This window comes from Hypomesus nipponensis, chromosome 10 (assembly GCF_054491055.1).
Source record: "Hypomesus nipponensis isolate SF chromosome 10, ASM5449105v1, whole genome shotgun sequence".
In the NCBI taxonomy this organism is placed as follows: domain Eukaryota; kingdom Metazoa; phylum Chordata; class Actinopteri; order Osmeriformes; family Osmeridae; genus Hypomesus; species Hypomesus nipponensis.
This window is the reverse complement of record NC_140370.1, coordinates 6,221,775-6,238,720: the sequence shown is the minus strand read 5'-3', so window position 1 is coordinate 6,238,720 and position 16,946 is coordinate 6,221,775. Positions and strand designations below refer to the sequence as shown.

The window sequence follows — 16,946 nt, the reverse complement described above, 5'->3', positions numbered from 1 at the left end:
CACACTGAGTTTGTCTGTCCCCATTAAGACACTGATGCTCGGGAAAAAGAGAGACCCAGCCTTTATACAGACTTATATTTCGATAAATAATTGTCATAATTGACAAAACACTAAGAATATTTTAAATGTGCTGTGAGTGTAAAGCTTGGTGTATTCTGTGGTCTAGGGTTCATACAGTTTTTTGATATCCAGTTTGATTACTGTTTTCTAAAGAGTAATAGTCCATATGATCCATACACAGTGTACAAGGCATATAATAATGAAGGCTGTGTGAAAAGGTGTCCAGTAAAAGTAAATATGCAGGATTTTTTAGGAAACACATATGTAAAGAACTTCAACAGTTACCAGATTCTGTGTGTGGGTTTTTTTGTGAGGTTCAGTAAAGGGTGAGTGGTTTCCCCAAGTCAGGAAGTCAAATGACAGGTACAGGAAATATACGATATGTGAACAGGCTTTATAAGGCATGTGGTTCAATTGACGGGTTAAAAATGCACAGAGAGCTTTTGGTGGCCTGGTTTCACGTCTGCTTAAGTTAGAGGGAAGAGAATGGAGACACTTGTTTTTCTATTTCCTCAATTGAACTACTTTTTTGCTGCAAAGGAGGAAGAGTATTTCAAAATGCTTGGTCCAGAGGACCTGCAAGCACAGAGAATGAAAGACAAGAATACAAGGTAGGAATTCTAACTCAGATCTATTGTGAATATAGTTCAACATTTTTGAATTGTTAAGGTTTTTCCCACTGCATATTGTCGCATTTGAACAGAATACCACTTCCTTTATTTGTGTTACTAAGCACGAGAACAGTGAAAGATTTGCATGAGATATGATTGGGCTTTCTGATGTGTTTGATACTGTGAATTGACAGACTATTGTGAAAGGTAAAAAAACACAATTACCTCAGGGGCTATATCTTTAAAGTCCTCACTTCACAGATCAAATAATTTCAACAACTAAATGACTCTTTTTGCAGTGTGTTGTGTACTTCTCTATTCTTACTTCTCAGAAACTCTAGTCTTTGGCCAGACAGTTAGTCAGGGTGGGGTGTAAAGCGACAACATGTCTGTGGGATTCCCAAAAAATTCATAACTGACTGCCTTTAGGTGTGCCACATCATGCCTTTGTGCCGTCTCTGTGCCTTTGCATTGTGGTTCAGAATGATGCTCAGCTTGTTGGCTGACATCATTTTTGCAAGCAGCATTCTCAAGGGTTCTCCATGCACACCAACTCCACCACATGCAGTGTCACTGCTGCCTGCTTTCAGTGGAAACTCTGAGCCGTGTTGACCTTTATGTGGTGGCAGTGGTATGAGTGAAGAAAGAGGGTTATTAGTTGATAACATCCTACAGCAAACCCATAGTCCTCTGGGATGTGATATTCTGCCAGAGTATTACATTATTAGATTGTTATGTATTGTGCATGTGCAATGTGTTTGTCAACTTGTGTGTCACTGTGCATTTGACCAGTGCCGTCAAACTAAAAGAGAAGGACAGAAAGAGTCGACTCAGCCTGCTGCTGACCAAGTCAGGCTCCCATGAAAATGTTGGTGTGGAAAAAACGACAGCCACAGCAACAAACAAGTAAACCATCCATCATATTTACAGTTAATGTGCAGATATCCCTGGCTTAACTTCTGTTACAGTATATGATCTATTTTGTGCTCTTAATCCCAACTCCAACTGGCAACATTGAGTCTACGAGCAGTTGACCACAATATATCATATATTTTACTGCCCTGTGGTGAAATTACATGTCTAAAGTATCATTAGCTCACAATGGATCTCCGACTTCTTCCAGGATCTCACCAGAGGCAGCTTTGAAATGGAGTGACTCCTTTGAAGAACTGCTCAAACATTCAGGTTAGAAAAGCTCGCAATTTCCCATTTAGTTATAATTTGCAGTCCAAACCATTTTGTTCAAAGCTTAACTCAAACAGGAAGCCTCGTAGAGTCTATGGGGAATTGAAAGGTTAGAAGGAACCAGGCTAGTTTCACTACATGTTTTCGCGTCTGCAGTCACACAGTAGATTTTACCAGCATTGTTGACAGTAAATACTTTTTAAGCGATTAGCACATCAGATTTTGGTTTTCACCAAAACATTGAGGTCAGTTGAGTCTATAGTTGTTCTTTAAAAAAGAGACAACCTCATTGGGCTCACAGTTGGAAATAAATTATTCATTTACTTCAGCGGTCTGCGATGTATAATTCATTTAATTTGCTTCAAATTAACTTGTCTCATGTAAACATTATTTTTCAACCGATCTGCAAGGCTGCAATTCAGCAGAAGTAAATGAATGCCTTTCATGTAACTGCCACTCATGCACAAAGTGTGTAGTTTCCAGAATTAAAAACCCATGCTATTTTGATCAGAGTTTAAGGAACAATCGTTTTCGAGCTCGGCCAGTGAACACAATAAGGGGTCTATAAAGAAGTGTTTGTGTCTGTCTCCTTCATCTCCTTCTGTGCAGATGGAGTGGAGACCTTCTCTCACTTCCTCAGGACTGAGTTCAGCGAGGAGAACATCGAGTTCTGGCTATCCTGTGAGGACTACAAGACTACAGAGTCGGAAACCAAGCTCCTGTCTAAAGCCAAGCAGATGTATGCTGTCTTTATTGTTGCCGATGCCCCAAAAGAGGTACTGCACTGTGTACAGAAGTCTGTTCAAATGTTCAACAGTGAGAACCCTGTGGTTTCTGTCTCGACACATATATGGTTCTTTGAATCAGTGGTTGTAATGCTATATCGGGGAGGGGGGGGGTGTGTGTGTGATCTTATGATGTTTAGAGACTATTGTGGTTTTGCCTCGAAGCCTGTAGAATAACCCCCCCACACTTTCAGTCTGAGGGGTTGCTACATGAAGGCAAGAGGCCTTGAACGTTCTGAGTGTATGAATCTGAAAAATATGCCTGGCCAGCTTTTTCTAATATTTAATGAACATGACCATCTAACGAACACACATACAGAAAAATCCTCAACATGCAACAGAGAATGAAGAGCAAAATCCCTTCCGTTGACTGTACTAATAAGTAATCGTTTCAGATCAACATTGACCACTCAACAAGGGTGGCCATTCAGAAGAATGTTGTCCAGCCCACCAAGAGCTGCTTTGAAGCAGCGCAAAGTAAAGTGTACAGTCTGATGAAGAAAGACTGCTACCCCAGGTTCCTGGTGTCTGACATCTATCTGCGCATCACGAAGAGGAAGACCCCAGGGGGCACCCTGTGCCGGAGGAGGTCACGATCCTGTGTGTTCACCGACCGAGCGGAGGCCACAGCAGACTCCTCAGTCTGGTTGTGACGGCGCCAGCCGCCGGCCATGACCTCTCCTTGTTCCACCACCTCCAACACCCCCTCCCTCCACCTCCCATACTCACCCCTCCCTCTCCTAGTCCACTAACAACCCCCACCCCCATACCCTACCCCCGCCCCCTAACTTCAATTGCAGTGCAATGCCTGTCGCTATGGTGACTCGCAACATAGTAACTTCTTTAATGAGACTTCAGGAGGAGGTTTTACTTCACAGCTATCAATTAAATTGTACTCCTTATCCAGATGCATAGCATGCACATCTTGCAGTGGAATACTAATATGAAAAAATCGCCTTTATCACTGTTTTATATCTGCTATTGCTTACCACGGTGTTTGTGTTATGCTCAACACTGTAAATTGTACATAATTGTCTGTGGAATATTCAAGTAAACAATTTATCCCTTGTCCCTTGGCGTTTTAAATTAAGACTAACACATTTTGACTTGACATACAGGACTTGTGGAGGATGCTGATGTTTTGTAGATTTTCCTACAAGGGATGATGGCAGTGACTCTTTAGAGCTCCCCTACTGAATTCCTGAAATATTGATGAACCTTATAAACTAAGCACTACTCCAGGACAGAATTATTCATGGGTTTGATTGGTATGCAAACTAGCTCTTATCCAACACAAATATGTCATGATTTCAGCCTGTCATTGATATCACCTTCTTCATGCCCTTTCAAATGTTTATGCACTGAGGAAAAAGCCCATACATATTTCACATGCACACACATCACACACTCACACACCCTCACACCCTAGGCTAGCTAACGTCATGAACTTTAGTACCCCATGTAGTAATGGAGCCTACCCTGCCCAGCCATGCTGTCATCGTAGCAAACCTGCCTGGAATACCTCATAGTCTATTACGTAAGCATGCCAAAGGTATTCAAATTCATCATGCTGGATGTCTTACTCTGGTCTGAAAGATGAAACACAAATATAGCACAGCCAAGGTAGTAGCTAAACTCAACACAGATGGTGGTTCTGTGCTTTGTCCCAAGGTTGATAAAGTATCCAACCACAAAATCATATCTAGTTTGGATGACAGGTATTTGTTTATTTACATCTGCATCAACCAAGAGTAAAAACCATTGGCTGACAGCCGGTAGCATTTCCCCTTTAGTTCAAAGCATTGAAGTACCTTTATAGATAGAATGAAGCACTGCACTTGGACAGCCCGAGGACATACCGTTGATATAAATGAGAATCATGTCCCAACTTCTTTTTTTCTTTGGGAATAATGTTAGAATAAAATAAAGCCGAGATATAAGCGCAAAGCAGAATTAGTTTTCTTTTTATCCATGTTCCTTTCCCAAACCTTAGAACACCCACAGTAGCCACCTGAGAAAAAACTTCTAATCCGATTCAACACTTCCTCAAAAGGATTAGTCATATTAAAAAAAATGTAATGTCTTAATCTCGGGTAAGTATAAGGTTGGATCATTTCAAGGTTGAAGGTGCTGTGGGGAACTTGGAGCTGACTCAGACCACCCCCTTGTGGGTAAATTGGGAAAATGCTCATCTTACCAAGATTAACACTGCTGAGTGCAAAAAAGACAGAGCCAGATGGATCCCATTCAAATCCTGTTGCTGTTTTCAGAACTAAAGCATTCTGTAAATGTTCAGTGATGTCATCCCCACTTTGCATGTCTGTCTGTCTGTCTGTCTGTCTGTCTGATTGTGGTGGCTGAACAACAACAACCCTCGTTCTGGATGCTCTGTCGGCAAACACAACTGCAAGATTGGTGTTGTTTAGCCAACTCGAGATAAGAACCTTAAATCCATGCCTTTGGAAATGCAATCAGTCTGAGTTTGATGGAGCCACATTTATTCAATTATAGCATAGCATAATATTCTCAGTGTCAAATATAATTTTCCCATTAAGGGGATCCTTACTGTCAAGTCAAGTAAACAATACACAACAAATCACATTAATAATCATTTTATGAAGTTCTTTCTCTCCCACATTAAGTCTAAAGTAAGTCTCTGTTTGAACACTGAAGGCAAATTTCATCTAACACAATGTACAGATCATCCCAAACAGAAGAGAGCAGTAGAGTTTCCTGTAAACAAGTGTAATCCACATTCAAGCAAGGGTTCATTGAGCCATGCATGCACCTCTTTTGACAAACAAATACCCTGTCTTGGTTTGTCCCCATTTATGCAAACAATACTGGCCGTGGTGTTTTCCATCACCTGGCCATATTTCCATTCTTGGTTTGTTTGGCGTGTGCATCATGTCCTGCTGGGGTCAAAGACTCCTTATGCACTACAGCCCACCATCCACCGCACTGACATGGCTATGTTTAAATGGTTATTAACTGCATTGCAGACCTCCCCTCAGGACCCCTATCCCACAAAGCATCACCTGGCTGCAAGGGAATAGGCTCCCCATAGGTTTTTATTCTGACTTCTCCTCAAACTTCTATTCTATTCTATCAATGGACACACCTAGGGGCCCAGTGATACAACAGTTACTGAACTAAAGCACAGCAGGAATGCAGAAGGTCAAACATATTATGTACCTTAACACTTTTTTGTAAAATATTATATATTGTTTTTCAAGCATCTATTGATCAAATTTGACTAAAGAAATGTTTACATTCTCCAAGCGCACACAATGCTACTTCTAAGTCTTACGTTCGTTAATGTAGCATTACGCAAGAGTGTGACTAAGGCATTAACACACGCTGACGTCTATGAAAACGCACAAGGCCAATCAAGAATTAGGCTCCGAATTATAGGATAGCACAACTGACATGTTGGAAGAAGAATAAATGAGGGTGTGATATGCACAACACTCACCATTGTTTTTATGTCATTTTGCGGCCGGTATCCCATTACAAAGGATAAGCAAATCTGCCATATTGGTAGGATGCTTGGATTTTTTTTCTTTTTGTTCTATTTGGTTATGGTCAGGATATCTCACTGTGGTTGTATCTGTGCTTTATTGTCCACTACTTCATATTAGCCTAGTTTTATCTGCTGGTTAGATTTTGGGTTAGAACATGTTGATCTGATATTTCTGATAGTGTGTCTTTTGTGTAGAGGTGATTGTTGTTTCCGCTGAAGTTCCTGGAAAACAAGAGGATGTTCAGTTGTTCAAAACTGTAAGAAGACTCCATTGGACTGCATCGAATTTCTCTAGATACTGCATAGTCTGGACACCATGGATTCGATTCTGAGACCTTTTCTGTTGATAGATTTGAATGAGAGGACATGACAAGCAGGTCAATGGGGGCATCCCTTGACTACCAGCTGAGCTCTCTCTGAGGTCGGAACAAGAACCAAGGGTGCCCTCTCCCGACATTACTTTGCATACTTATTTCCATGTGTTCCATTCAGTGCAAGGAGTTTTGTTGTCTTGTTTAGATTTGTCCAAACACTTTACTGCCTCATCACAAAACAATCTCAATCTCAGCTGAGCACTGGCAGGAGCCATCTCTCTATTGAGACAAAGGACACAGAGATGGCAATAAAGTGAGTTACTTCCTATTTGATTCAAGGGCTTATAGCAACACAATTCTTCAGCCAACTACTCACAGCAACAATGTGGAAAGGGAGGTTTGCACTTTCTGTAAGTTTCACCTTACCTGTGTAACCTTGTAAGCCTTGTCAGTATGTAAGCCTTGGAATTTCATTCGAGGCTGAAGAAATTGGTCCAAGTGATGTATAGTTAAATACATTGGATAAAGAAATGGGTGGACAGTAAAATAATAGAAATTATACTTCTTGATTTAGTGAATTTATGGTTTAATACTGTTGGCAGCAGCAACAACAACAAAAAAATCGGAGTATCTTTTATGCAAAAGATGTGTTTTATTGTTGTGAGAGGCTCTGATAACGCCTTCAGTGAAAGATCTCAATGCTCTTTTCAAGGGTAGATTGTGTTGCTTTCCCAAGGATCCACTTGAAGAGGCTGAGACTTGGGGAGAGTCTGTAGACAAACTCCTGGAATGTAAATGTAAGGAGAACACACACAGCTCCTTTTAATCTTAATCTTATCCGTGAATCATTTACCAAACCATTGATTTGTTGACAACCCTATTCCTTCACTCGTCTCTGACTGAAGAGTGTTTTTTGTGAGTGTTTTGAGTTCACGGTCATTCCATAATTGTTGTCCTCATCTGTCTTCAGCTGGCCAAATAGCTTTCCGTGATTTCCTCAAATCGGAGTACAGTGAGGAGAACATCTTGTTTTGGCTGGCCTGTGAGGAGTACAAAAAGATTAAGTCAGTCCCTGAGATGATCTCCTCTGCCAATAGGATCTACTCAGAGTTTGTCCAAGTGGAAGCCCCCAGACAGGTAGAGTCATCCGATTAGACCACGTGGAATCTGCCATGAACCCTGATGATCTGAAAGCAACTACAACACTGATAGTCTCTGTTAAAAGAAAAAAAACAGACGTAACATACATTCATAACTGTCCAGTCAGAGAATAAACAGGTGCGGCACATAATGGCTATTTTAAATGAATGACTAGTCTCGTATTTTTGTCCATAGATCAATATTGATTGTGGGACCAGAGAAAACATAACCAAAAACATCTCCCAGCCCAGCCTGTCCTCCTTCGACACAGCACAGAAGCTGATCTACAGTCTGATGGCCAGGGACTGCTACCCACGGTTCCTCAAGTCGGACCTTTACCAGGCACTGCTGATGAGAGCAGACTCAAGGTGACTCTCTCAAACTATGGGCTCACCAACTGTGGTTTCTCATCTTTTTATCTCACAGTCTTATCAGTCATTTATCATTTGTTCCACTTCAAAATAGTAGTACAGGTAGCCATGCCTACTGTCGATGAGTAATTGAGTAGTCAATGATGGGTGAAGAGGCGTTTAACTCAAATGTGTGCTGTACTTTAACCTTTAGATTTCTGGAACAATGTGACCGTTTTCAATGCTGCATTTATGAACTTGCATATCCGTCCCCTCAGATCATAAGACAATTGTTTCAAAAATATTATAACATTTGGATTTGTCACAATTTTAAATTCTGAATAATCTGGTGTCTCGTTTAAAATGTATATTAAAAAATGTTACAGTAAATGGTTTGTTTGGTTTTCAAAGTGCCAACCTCTGTAATTAATTATATGATTTAATGCCAAATACAAATAAGGGATTCTTTAATAAATAAATAATAACACCAATGCATTGGACTGAAGTTTAGGGGATGTCAGTTTGGGTTGGGCCTTTTGTATTGATGTGAAACATATTGTGACCCTTACTGCAGTTCTCTCTTGGTCCAAGCAGAATTATCTCCACTAACTATCCATTTCTCCAGCACTAGGTGGAAGCAAAGCTCTTTAAAAGACAGAGATGTAGGATTCTGCATAGTGCTTTCTCCCAGTACAGTTTCCTGTAACTCCATTGTACTGTGTGTGTATTGGTCTCTGCAAGTCATAATAATGGCATTGACAGGGAATGGTGACCTACACAACTTTTGTGTAACACCACTATTCCTTATTCTATCCTCTGCCCAATGCTTAACCATGAATTACAATGAAAGAATGAAGTGAAATCTGCATTTCATAGCAAAAATTGGACTACGCTGCACGAGATAATACATTTCACGATAAAAATAGAAAGACAAATATATCAGCCAACATGGTCCTGCAACAGTAAATACAATTGTGCATGCCTTACGCAACTCAGATGGGGATGCAATCTGAGCCTGAATGCACCAAGCAAGTTACTATGATATACGAGAGGATTGGTCTCATCTCATGATATTGTGGGCTCAAACCGCCACTACCACTTAGACAGTGAAAGTGGAAGTTGGGTTGTCTTGGACATTTTGTTCAGCTGTTTTTGTTGTTTGTTGAATAGTCAGATGACAATCAGAAGCAGGGTTGGCAGGGGGTGGAGCTGTGTAAACCACAACACCAATTGGTGGAGTGTGACATTTTTGGGACACTGAATTAAAACATTATTTCCATATATCTACACAATTTGTATCTTTCAAGTGTACACTGTTAGTACTTGTTTATCAGCAATGCAAATTAGCCTCTCATACACCTTTGCGAAACCAAGTTGATTGGTGACTCACGTTAGCAGCGTCTAAGCAACAAGAGTAGAGCGTCACACCGTACAGATGGCTAAGTGTCTCATCACCAATAGGGAAGGTTGGGGGGGGGGGAACAAGGGGGATTTATGGTACTTCAGCTACATTATATTTGAACTGCTCAATCACTCCAACAGTACATTATTGTTACAAGCTAATGTACAGTTTATTCAAAGTTAAGAAACTGTGGCTGGCAACCACTCAACAATAATACTGGAGGAGAATGCTTGCCTGGTTCCGTAGCATTAGTTTGATAATGCCACTTTTTTGACAAAGGTTCAGGTTTGTTTTTTTGACAGTGTTTCACTACCAGATGAATGTGTCAGCATGTGTTTACATTTTCCATACACGTGCTTAGTGTTTTAGCACTTTGAAAAAAGAATTTCAGAGCTTAAACAAAATAAACAAAGCCACAGGTAAGCATTTGCTTATCTGCTGTTGAATTTTCCAATGTCACATTTGCATCCTCTGGCCTTAATCTGTACAAGTGATGATGACAAGGGCTGGTTTCTGAACGCACTAGCACACAGGCGCATTGCGCTGGTTTTAGTCCGTTAGCGTCATCTCCAACTTCCTCTATATCTGCGGTTAGGTATGCATGAAGCAGTGACGCTAGACAGGGACCTAACAACAACCTACATCTCGACAATATAAAGTCTGGTTCTGGAGCTGAAAATCAAACACAGGCTGTGACAGTCAGCAGAGACTCAACAACACACTTAATATAGACACACAAAGGCATCTACTCCACATGCTGGTCTCCATGCTCCTCTCTCTCCAGCATGCCTAGCTTAGCCACCTCAACACCCCAACAGCTGCAGTCACTTAACATGAACGGTGAAGACAAGACAAGAAAAAAGACCAGGTAGGATTTCATATACAAGTTATTTTCGTTGTTACAGTATGAGGGTGATACCATTTGTATTCAGAGTCCTTTGGTGTGTGAGAGCGTGAAGTCAAACAGACCTCTCCTATGTGCTAGGACCTGTATCTTGACGTCCCGGCTACATTGCAAGTCCTCCCAGAAAGCAGTCTCCAATGGGTAGGTGGTCTTGTCTATATCATTCATTCCTGTCAGGACACAATCTGAGATGATTTCCATGCAGTTTTTTTGCTGTGTCGGGCTAACAGACTTTTACTTTATCAGACTTCGCCCAGACGAACTAATCCAGTGGTCACAATCTTTGGAAAGACTTCTTGCATCAAAATGTAAGATATTCAACCATTGTACCAAGTTTTTTTTGTTTCACAAATGAACTATAGATAAATGTAAAAACAGTTTTGAATGTGATATAGTGTCCTTTGACCTGGCTATTGAAACTTTGCTTTCCTTTCCCAAGATGGCACGGTAGTATTTAAAACCTTTCTGAAGTCAGAATTCAGCGATGAGAACATTGAGTTCTGGCTTGTATGTGAGGACTACAAAAAGATAAAGTCTTCCTTCCGAATGTCATCCAAGGCCATGAAGATCTACAAGCGATACGTTCAAGCAGAAGCTCCAAGAGAGGTATGTGGACTCCTACTTCAAAACAATGAGGACATTTTTTCCTTCTGACAAACCAAGGTTATTTATTTGATAGGTTATTTATTTTTTATAGATGACTGTCCACATGCGTGGAATATGGAATCTGTTTCATGACATTATGTCCCTGTTTCTTACCAGATCAACATCGACCACAAAACCAGAGATCTCATCAGACGAAACGTGAAAGCTCCCTCCTCTGTGTGCTTCGACGAGGCCCAGAGGATTGTTTATGGGCTGATGGAAGGAGACTCTTACCCTCGCTTCATCCGGTCCGATGTGTACAAGACTCTACTCCACTCTACGTGAAACTCACATTTGTACAAATGGGTCCGGGCAGAATTTTGACCAATGCAATAGAATTGGCAGCTGTTTTGAAGTTCAAGTTTTAATGGGTGATATATCTGGATGGACAATCTGGGTACTCTACTGGGTGTTGAAGAGATCATTGATAACCCTGAGAAATATCCAGAACTTTTTTTGAGATTCACTGTTGAAAGTGAAAGACCCTTTACATAGGGACATTTTAATGAAGCTGGGGATTTGTGCCAAAGAAGTTGAAACTGTTAGGGACTTTCTCCGCTAATGTGAAAAGGAAGTTCCCCAGGAGAACAATATACAATCGTACAAATGTAGCGCATCTTCAGTTGTATATTAACCAGTTCAGTAGCCGTTACAGCATTTGTAGAGTGCAAATAAATGTTGTAAGTGGCTATGATGTAAGCTAAAAAAGAAGAAATAAACATGTTGGCTAGTTTATGAAGAAGTATTTATACAATAGTAAAATGTAAAGAAAAAAAAACATGTTTTACATTTTTTGAGAATTATGTAATATAATGTGGGAAAATAGTATGTCAGTTTACCATCACAAAAGTGAAATTAATTGAATCTGAAAAGCACTTTAATAATGTAATTCACTGTAATTCAAGCAATTTGTACAGTTTAATACAGATAAACTGATTAAAATATTCACAAGAAGTTTGATGTTTTTATGATGACCGTGATGAATGTTTATTTTTAAAGGTTGGTTTCCACACACCTGACTTTTGCAGTTGTAGACTTTAGATGTGTTTTGTGTTCTGGCAGTTTGACCACAGCATTGCAACCAGTAGTCATGTCCTTGTTTCCATCAGATTGTCTGCTAGCAACCAATCAAAATAGTTCTATCACATGATTCTGAAGCTAGAGTTGCCTGAGTGAAAGGGCCTGTATCTCATCAGAAACAGGAGTATGTGGAAGTTTGTTAACATTTACTTCAAATTAATCTAGCAATGTGTTGTACAGTTGAATCTTCCAATATACATGAACATACCCTCATGTCAAAGACTATACATTATATTTCCAATCCAAAGTAAACAATACAAAACCGAAAGATGATCCAGAAAAATTATACTTTATTGTATTTCACCAGATTTACCTAGTGTAATGTCTTGCCATTTTGACATACCTACTGTAGTTCTGGGATTGAAATTAACAGACTTGGTTGAATAACACACCAAATTACTGAATCCTTGTTCATTCTTTTTTCAATCTTGAAGTGCACAATATACAGTATAAGCATCTGTTATTTATGGTTTGGAGTCATGAGACAGATGTCATCCTTCCCGACCACATGGAACTTTATAGACAATCACTGTGTGGTTCTGGGTTATCCGACACAGACCAAAGAAGTCTTGACAAGCATGGTAACTCTGGTGGAACTTTCAACTGAGGTGTAATTTTTTCATGATTGTATCAGCAGGTTCTCACTTCCTCTCTATCTATAATCTGGGTCATCAAAAGGCTACATTTAAACTGCCTTTAGTCATGAAAAGTACAACCTGTCTGTATTTCAATAATGCCCTGACAATGACAATGTTTTGACTGTTAAAAGAACGGATGCATGAAAAAATGAACATACCGTAAAATATACAATGAATTGCCCAAGCAGCAGACTGTAGCAGCCTACAGTCTGTTCTCAGTACTGCATTTACATTTACAGTATGCAAATGAATACTTTTTCCATTGCCAAAGTTTTGACTATCACCATGGATTGTGCTTAGTATAAGATTTTAACATTGCCTTTATTGCACAACACTGACACTGTCCATGAAGATAACAGTGTCATAACTTAATTTACAAACTTTAATCACATGGCCATTTGTGTCGAAAAAACCAGCATGTCCTCTTAAATTGACTGGATAAATAACACAAATGGCAGTATGGTTGCAAAGGTATTAGCCCATAACCACTAGTGGACATGAACAAATATCTGGAAATTACTGGGTGTTAGTGAATTCAATCACATTCAAAGGTATGTTCATTTTAAAAGCCTATACTAGGTTCTGTAGTTCAAGTTTCAAGTCTTTTATTGTCACGTACACAGAACAACACAAGGTCAGTCTGGGCACTGAAATTCTTGGGACAAGACAACGCAAAGCAACATGGCTAGATTACATAATAAACTCAAACAAAGCCAGTAAACACATGATGGCTGATGTAGAGACAGACAGGCATTCAGTTCATATGTTACACAGCATTCTTTTAACAATATAATGGATAGTGACGTGGCAGAAAGTCATGATTCATTTGTCATGTCATACTACCTTACTAAGTAAAAGATATGCAGTCACACATATATGGTTTTACTACATCAGGCTTTGAGGTCTGTCTGTTTGATCATGTGATGCAATGCAGTATAGTTCAGTGTAAACTGTTGTAGGCCTATATCTATGAGTTACTGGACAGGCTTGTTTATAGGCTATGTCCTGTTAGCACCTTTCAGTCATCATTCTGCATTTTCTTGAATTTAGTTGTACCTCTGCATCTACTTTCTTCTACTTTAAATAAAAGATGAAATTATAAGATTCATGTCACCTTAATGAGACAAACTTTTTGTGTAGGCCTATGATAAGTGCTGACGTCATAAGACAATGAGAAAACATTTGACATGCATGACTTATGAAACCCCTAATGCTGGGGGAAACCAGAAGATTTTACACATTAACTGGCACGAACTTTGCCAGATCTCAATTTCCCTCCCAATAGAGCTGGTCGGAGCAGTTGTCAAAATGTTGCTTGTGTATGAATTCCTGGTTTTATGTACATAAATCGATGAGAATGTTATCTACTCCATGAAAAGTGAAGACTACAGAGGCATTGTGAAGAAGAGTTATGTAATGCCGCAGTCAAAAGGACAACATGATGTCTGACGCACTTACCACTGATGTGACTGTCTATTATTATCACAAACAGGCTTTCATGTGAGGAAAAAGGTTAAAGATAGCAGATAACATGAGCTGAGAAATGCATGGATTTAGAGCAATGTCTTTGGGATAAAATAACCAAGTACTGTCACGCCTTTCAGCCAAGCCAAATGCCTCGTTATCACTGCTGAACATTAGCTACCGTGAACTGAAGGTTTTAACCTGATCTTAAAGATGAGCCAATCAGGGAGCACTTGCAGGTTAAACTGAATTATTTGGCTGGTTTAACAAAAAGAGGCAGATCCAAACATAAGAGGCAGAGGGTATACTGGGAGAGCAGATAAGAAATGTGAAAAGCTTAAAAATGAACATTTACTGTGAAAACGAGTCAGACAACTCCACAGAGACAAAGAGAAAGTAAGTTATTTTCATATATAAATTATTTATACATGTGTATGATTTATTCATGTGGACAATCATTGTTATTTCAGACACTGTAAAACAGTTTTCAACCGTTTTTTGGCATGTTCTGATTTCTTTCTCAGACATAAACCTTGGAAATCAAGAATACATAACTTTATCCACAGTCCCTCCCCAAGGAAAAAAATCCACAGGTAGGTATTTACATATTAGATTTGCCATGTTGATTATTAATTATAAGTTATGGATTTATAACTATTTCTTTCCCTTCTTATAGACAATCTCTTCAGGACTTCCACAAATTTGGAGAATCCTTAGAGAAACTAATTTCCTACAAATGTAAGTACCTTACCTTTTCATGTTTGTTAGAATTGTGTTTACATTCTCGTTCACGTCTTACCACTTCTACTTCAGCCTGTCATCTGAGTGTCCACAATATGTAGATAAAAGGACAAAGCTCATGAAGTAGATTCTTGAGGCGCGCTGTAACTACTGCTGTCAATGAGCTCAAATACATTATCCTCTTACATCTACACACTAATACCTACCCTGAACAGGGAGTTATGTTTGAAGATTAGGAAACCACACACACATGTCTGACGTTGAGGTTATTAATGTGTCACTGGTACCTTCTTGCCTCCTCCACCCTAGCCTCCATCGCTGGTTTTGTCTTTGTGTCAGAGGAATTCATGAAAATGATGTCAAGGCGTAGCCTTGTTGGGTTTAAAGCATATTCTAGAACGTTTCAGGTTGTGTTGCAGTATGGTTAAAGTTGTTGAAAGTTGAACACTCGCTAAAAGTTAGGTTCATTCGGCAGAGAGGTGTTGTGGCGCGAATACTCACCACCACACTTAAACTGTCTGGTATTAAATGTTTTGTTCAAAGATAATACCTGGGTCTACATTTACTTATTTTTCTATTCTTTAGGTGGACAGGCAGCGTTTCATGCCTTTCTAAAGTCAGAGTTTTGTGACGAAAACCTTGAGTTCTGGCTGGCTTGTGAGGAACTCAAATCTATTACCAATCCAGAAGATTTAACCTACAGAGCCATCGCCATCTATGATGAGTTCATCAGGAAAGATGCCCCCAAGGAGGTAACAGAATGGAATCATGGCTACATTAAGAGGTCATAGTAGTTCTTTAACCAACTAATCTGTGTACACAAAAATAGTTAGAAGTTAGAATAAACATTGCAATGGACTGATGACAAGAGTATTGCATGGTACTGGCGACAATATGGATTTTGTACAATACTATATTTAAAATATAATATTGATATTAGTGTAAATAAGACTCGATCAGTGTGATTGTCGATGAGATCAGTCCTTTTACAGAACAAGTACAATAGTGAATGTGTCAGAAATTGATATTTGTTCTCAGATTTATTAAAGCATAAAATTCATTATGAATATAATATTATTTTTCTGGTTTTAACACTAAATCCTTACATACGTTATATTACATCTGTGATAACCCATCAAACAAATATACTAGGGTTCAACATATATTGGTGTCAGTATTAGTACTGGCAGACATTCCCAAGAAAATGTCAGATCTTTGTCGATCAATGCATCTCTACAGAGTATTATACACTAAACATAGATTTGAACAGCCATAAATGTATGAACTGTCCACCAGGTGCCAATAGCTGGCAAGATTTTTTGAGGTTATTTTATTTTGCTCATTTCTATCTTTCTATGTCTCAGATCAACTTGGATTTTTACACAAGAGACACCATTGCTCAGAATCTGCAGTCGCCAGCAGCAGTCTGCTTTGTTGAAGCACAGAGGAAAGTCTACAGCCTGATGGAGAATGACGTCTACCCTCGCTTCCTTCAGTCTGTCTGTTACAGAGACCTGTGTATGGCTGCCTCCGGAGCACTGGGCCTAGGGAACCACAGTAGGGCATAGGACTGTTACCATGGCTTTGAAACCAATTTCAATTGTCACATAGAGTGCTTCGAGAGCTCCAATGCTAAAACCACCATGCAAGGCAGAGTACACAAACATGAACAAAGACTGCATTCACAGTTTACTCACTTCCTCTTTCCATATATGACGTGGCCAGACAGAGACTGAATGGAGTTGTTCTCGACTCTAGAATCTAGAGTCTAGCTTGGTCATGTCTGGGTATGATGCACATACCTTTCTGAGGAGTATAGTAGACATCCTGTATATCTTTGGTTGAGATGCAACGGTGCCTGGCCTTTGTACTTTTTGATATAGGTTCAGTACTTATAGCTTACTGTACTGTTAAACAAACCCCACAAGAGAGTAGTTTCTATAACATTTTGCAGCAGATCTGCAACATCTTCATTTAACATGCCATTAAATACAATTTTGATATAGGCTGATATATACTGTGTACAGAACTACAATATGCTACAAACAAAGCTGCTGCACATAGAAACGGCTATGAGCCATAGTCTGTCTTTATGTATGCTTTT

At 39.5% G+C, this 16,946-nt stretch overlaps 4 protein-coding genes across 4 annotated transcripts; all 4 read left to right on the top strand.

Moving 5' to 3' along the window:
- The first annotated feature begins 546 nt into the window (after nt 1-546).
- Nucleotides 547-3,691, top strand: rgs18 (regulator of G protein signaling 18). Its single transcript, XM_084707300.1, has 5 exons — nt 547-671; nt 1,464-1,577; nt 1,795-1,856; nt 2,466-2,632; nt 3,037-3,691. Exons 1-5 carry the CDS (start codon nt 547-549, stop codon nt 3,292-3,294), a joined length of 726 nt encoding a protein of 241 aa, XP_084563426.1. The 3' UTR covers nt 3,295-3,691.
- Nucleotides 3,692-6,861: 3,170 nt separating this feature from the next.
- On the top strand, nt 6,862-7,990 carry LOC146271070 (regulator of G-protein signaling 21-like). Its single transcript, XM_084707765.1, has 4 exons — nt 6,862-6,888; nt 7,191-7,275; nt 7,449-7,615; nt 7,814-7,990. The coding sequence occupies exons 1-4, from the start codon at nt 6,862-6,864 to the stop codon at nt 7,988-7,990; spliced, it is 456 nt and encodes a 151-aa protein (XP_084563891.1).
- A 1,992-nt stretch (nt 7,991-9,982) lies between these two features.
- LOC146271069 (regulator of G-protein signaling 13-like) lies at nt 9,983-11,890 on the top strand. The gene is made up of 5 exons (XM_084707242.1): nt 9,983-10,238; nt 10,356-10,415; nt 10,521-10,582; nt 10,714-10,880; nt 11,037-11,890. The coding sequence occupies exons 1-5, from the start codon at nt 10,156-10,158 to the stop codon at nt 11,202-11,204; spliced, it is 540 nt and encodes a 179-aa protein (XP_084563368.1). The 5' UTR covers nt 9,983-10,155; the 3' UTR covers nt 11,205-11,890.
- A 2,554-nt stretch (nt 11,891-14,444) lies between these two features.
- LOC146271068 (regulator of G-protein signaling 2-like) lies at nt 14,445-16,410 on the top strand. Its single transcript, XM_084707880.1, has 5 exons — nt 14,445-14,497; nt 14,626-14,694; nt 14,778-14,839; nt 15,428-15,594; nt 16,207-16,410. The coding sequence occupies exons 1-5, from the start codon at nt 14,445-14,447 to the stop codon at nt 16,408-16,410; spliced, it is 555 nt and encodes a 184-aa protein (XP_084564006.1).
- The last annotated feature ends 536 nt before the right edge of the window (nt 16,411-16,946 follow it).

Coding starts and splice junctions, on each gene's coding strand:
- LOC146271069 (XM_084707242.1), top strand. CDS start 10,156: ATGCCTAGCTTAGCCACCTCAACACCCCAACAGCTGCAGTCACTTAAC. Junction 10,583..10,713: donor AAGACTTCTTGCATCAAAAT/GTAAGATATTCA, acceptor TCCTTTCCCAAG/ATGGCACGGTAGTATTTAAA. Junction 10,881..11,036: donor AAGCAGAAGCTCCAAGAGAG/GTATGTGGACTC, acceptor GTTTCTTACCAG/ATCAACATCGACCACAAAAC.
- rgs18 (XM_084707300.1), top strand. CDS start 547: ATGGAGACACTTGTTTTTCTATTTCCTCAATTGAACTACTTTTTTGCT. Junction 1,578..1,794: donor ACAGCCACAGCAACAAACAA/GTAAACCATCCA, acceptor GACTTCTTCCAG/GATCTCACCAGAGGCAGCTT. Junction 2,633..3,036: donor TTGCCGATGCCCCAAAAGAG/GTACTGCACTGT, acceptor TAATCGTTTCAG/ATCAACATTGACCACTCAAC.
- LOC146271068 (XM_084707880.1), top strand. CDS start 14,445: ATGAACATTTACTGTGAAAACGAGTCAGACAACTCCACAGAGACAAAG. Junction 14,498..14,625: donor TCCACAGAGACAAAGAGAAA/GTAAGTTATTTT, acceptor TTTCTTTCTCAG/ACATAAACCTTGGAAATCAA. Junction 15,595..16,206: donor GGAAAGATGCCCCCAAGGAG/GTAACAGAATGG, acceptor TCTATGTCTCAG/ATCAACTTGGATTTTTACAC.
- LOC146271070 (XM_084707765.1), top strand. CDS start 6,862: ATGTGGAAAGGGAGGTTTGCACTTTCT. Junction 6,889..7,190: donor AAGGGAGGTTTGCACTTTCT/GTAAGTTTCACC, acceptor GCTCTTTTCAAG/GGTAGATTGTGTTGCTTTCC. Junction 7,616..7,813: donor AAGTGGAAGCCCCCAGACAG/GTAGAGTCATCC, acceptor TTTTGTCCATAG/ATCAATATTGATTGTGGGAC.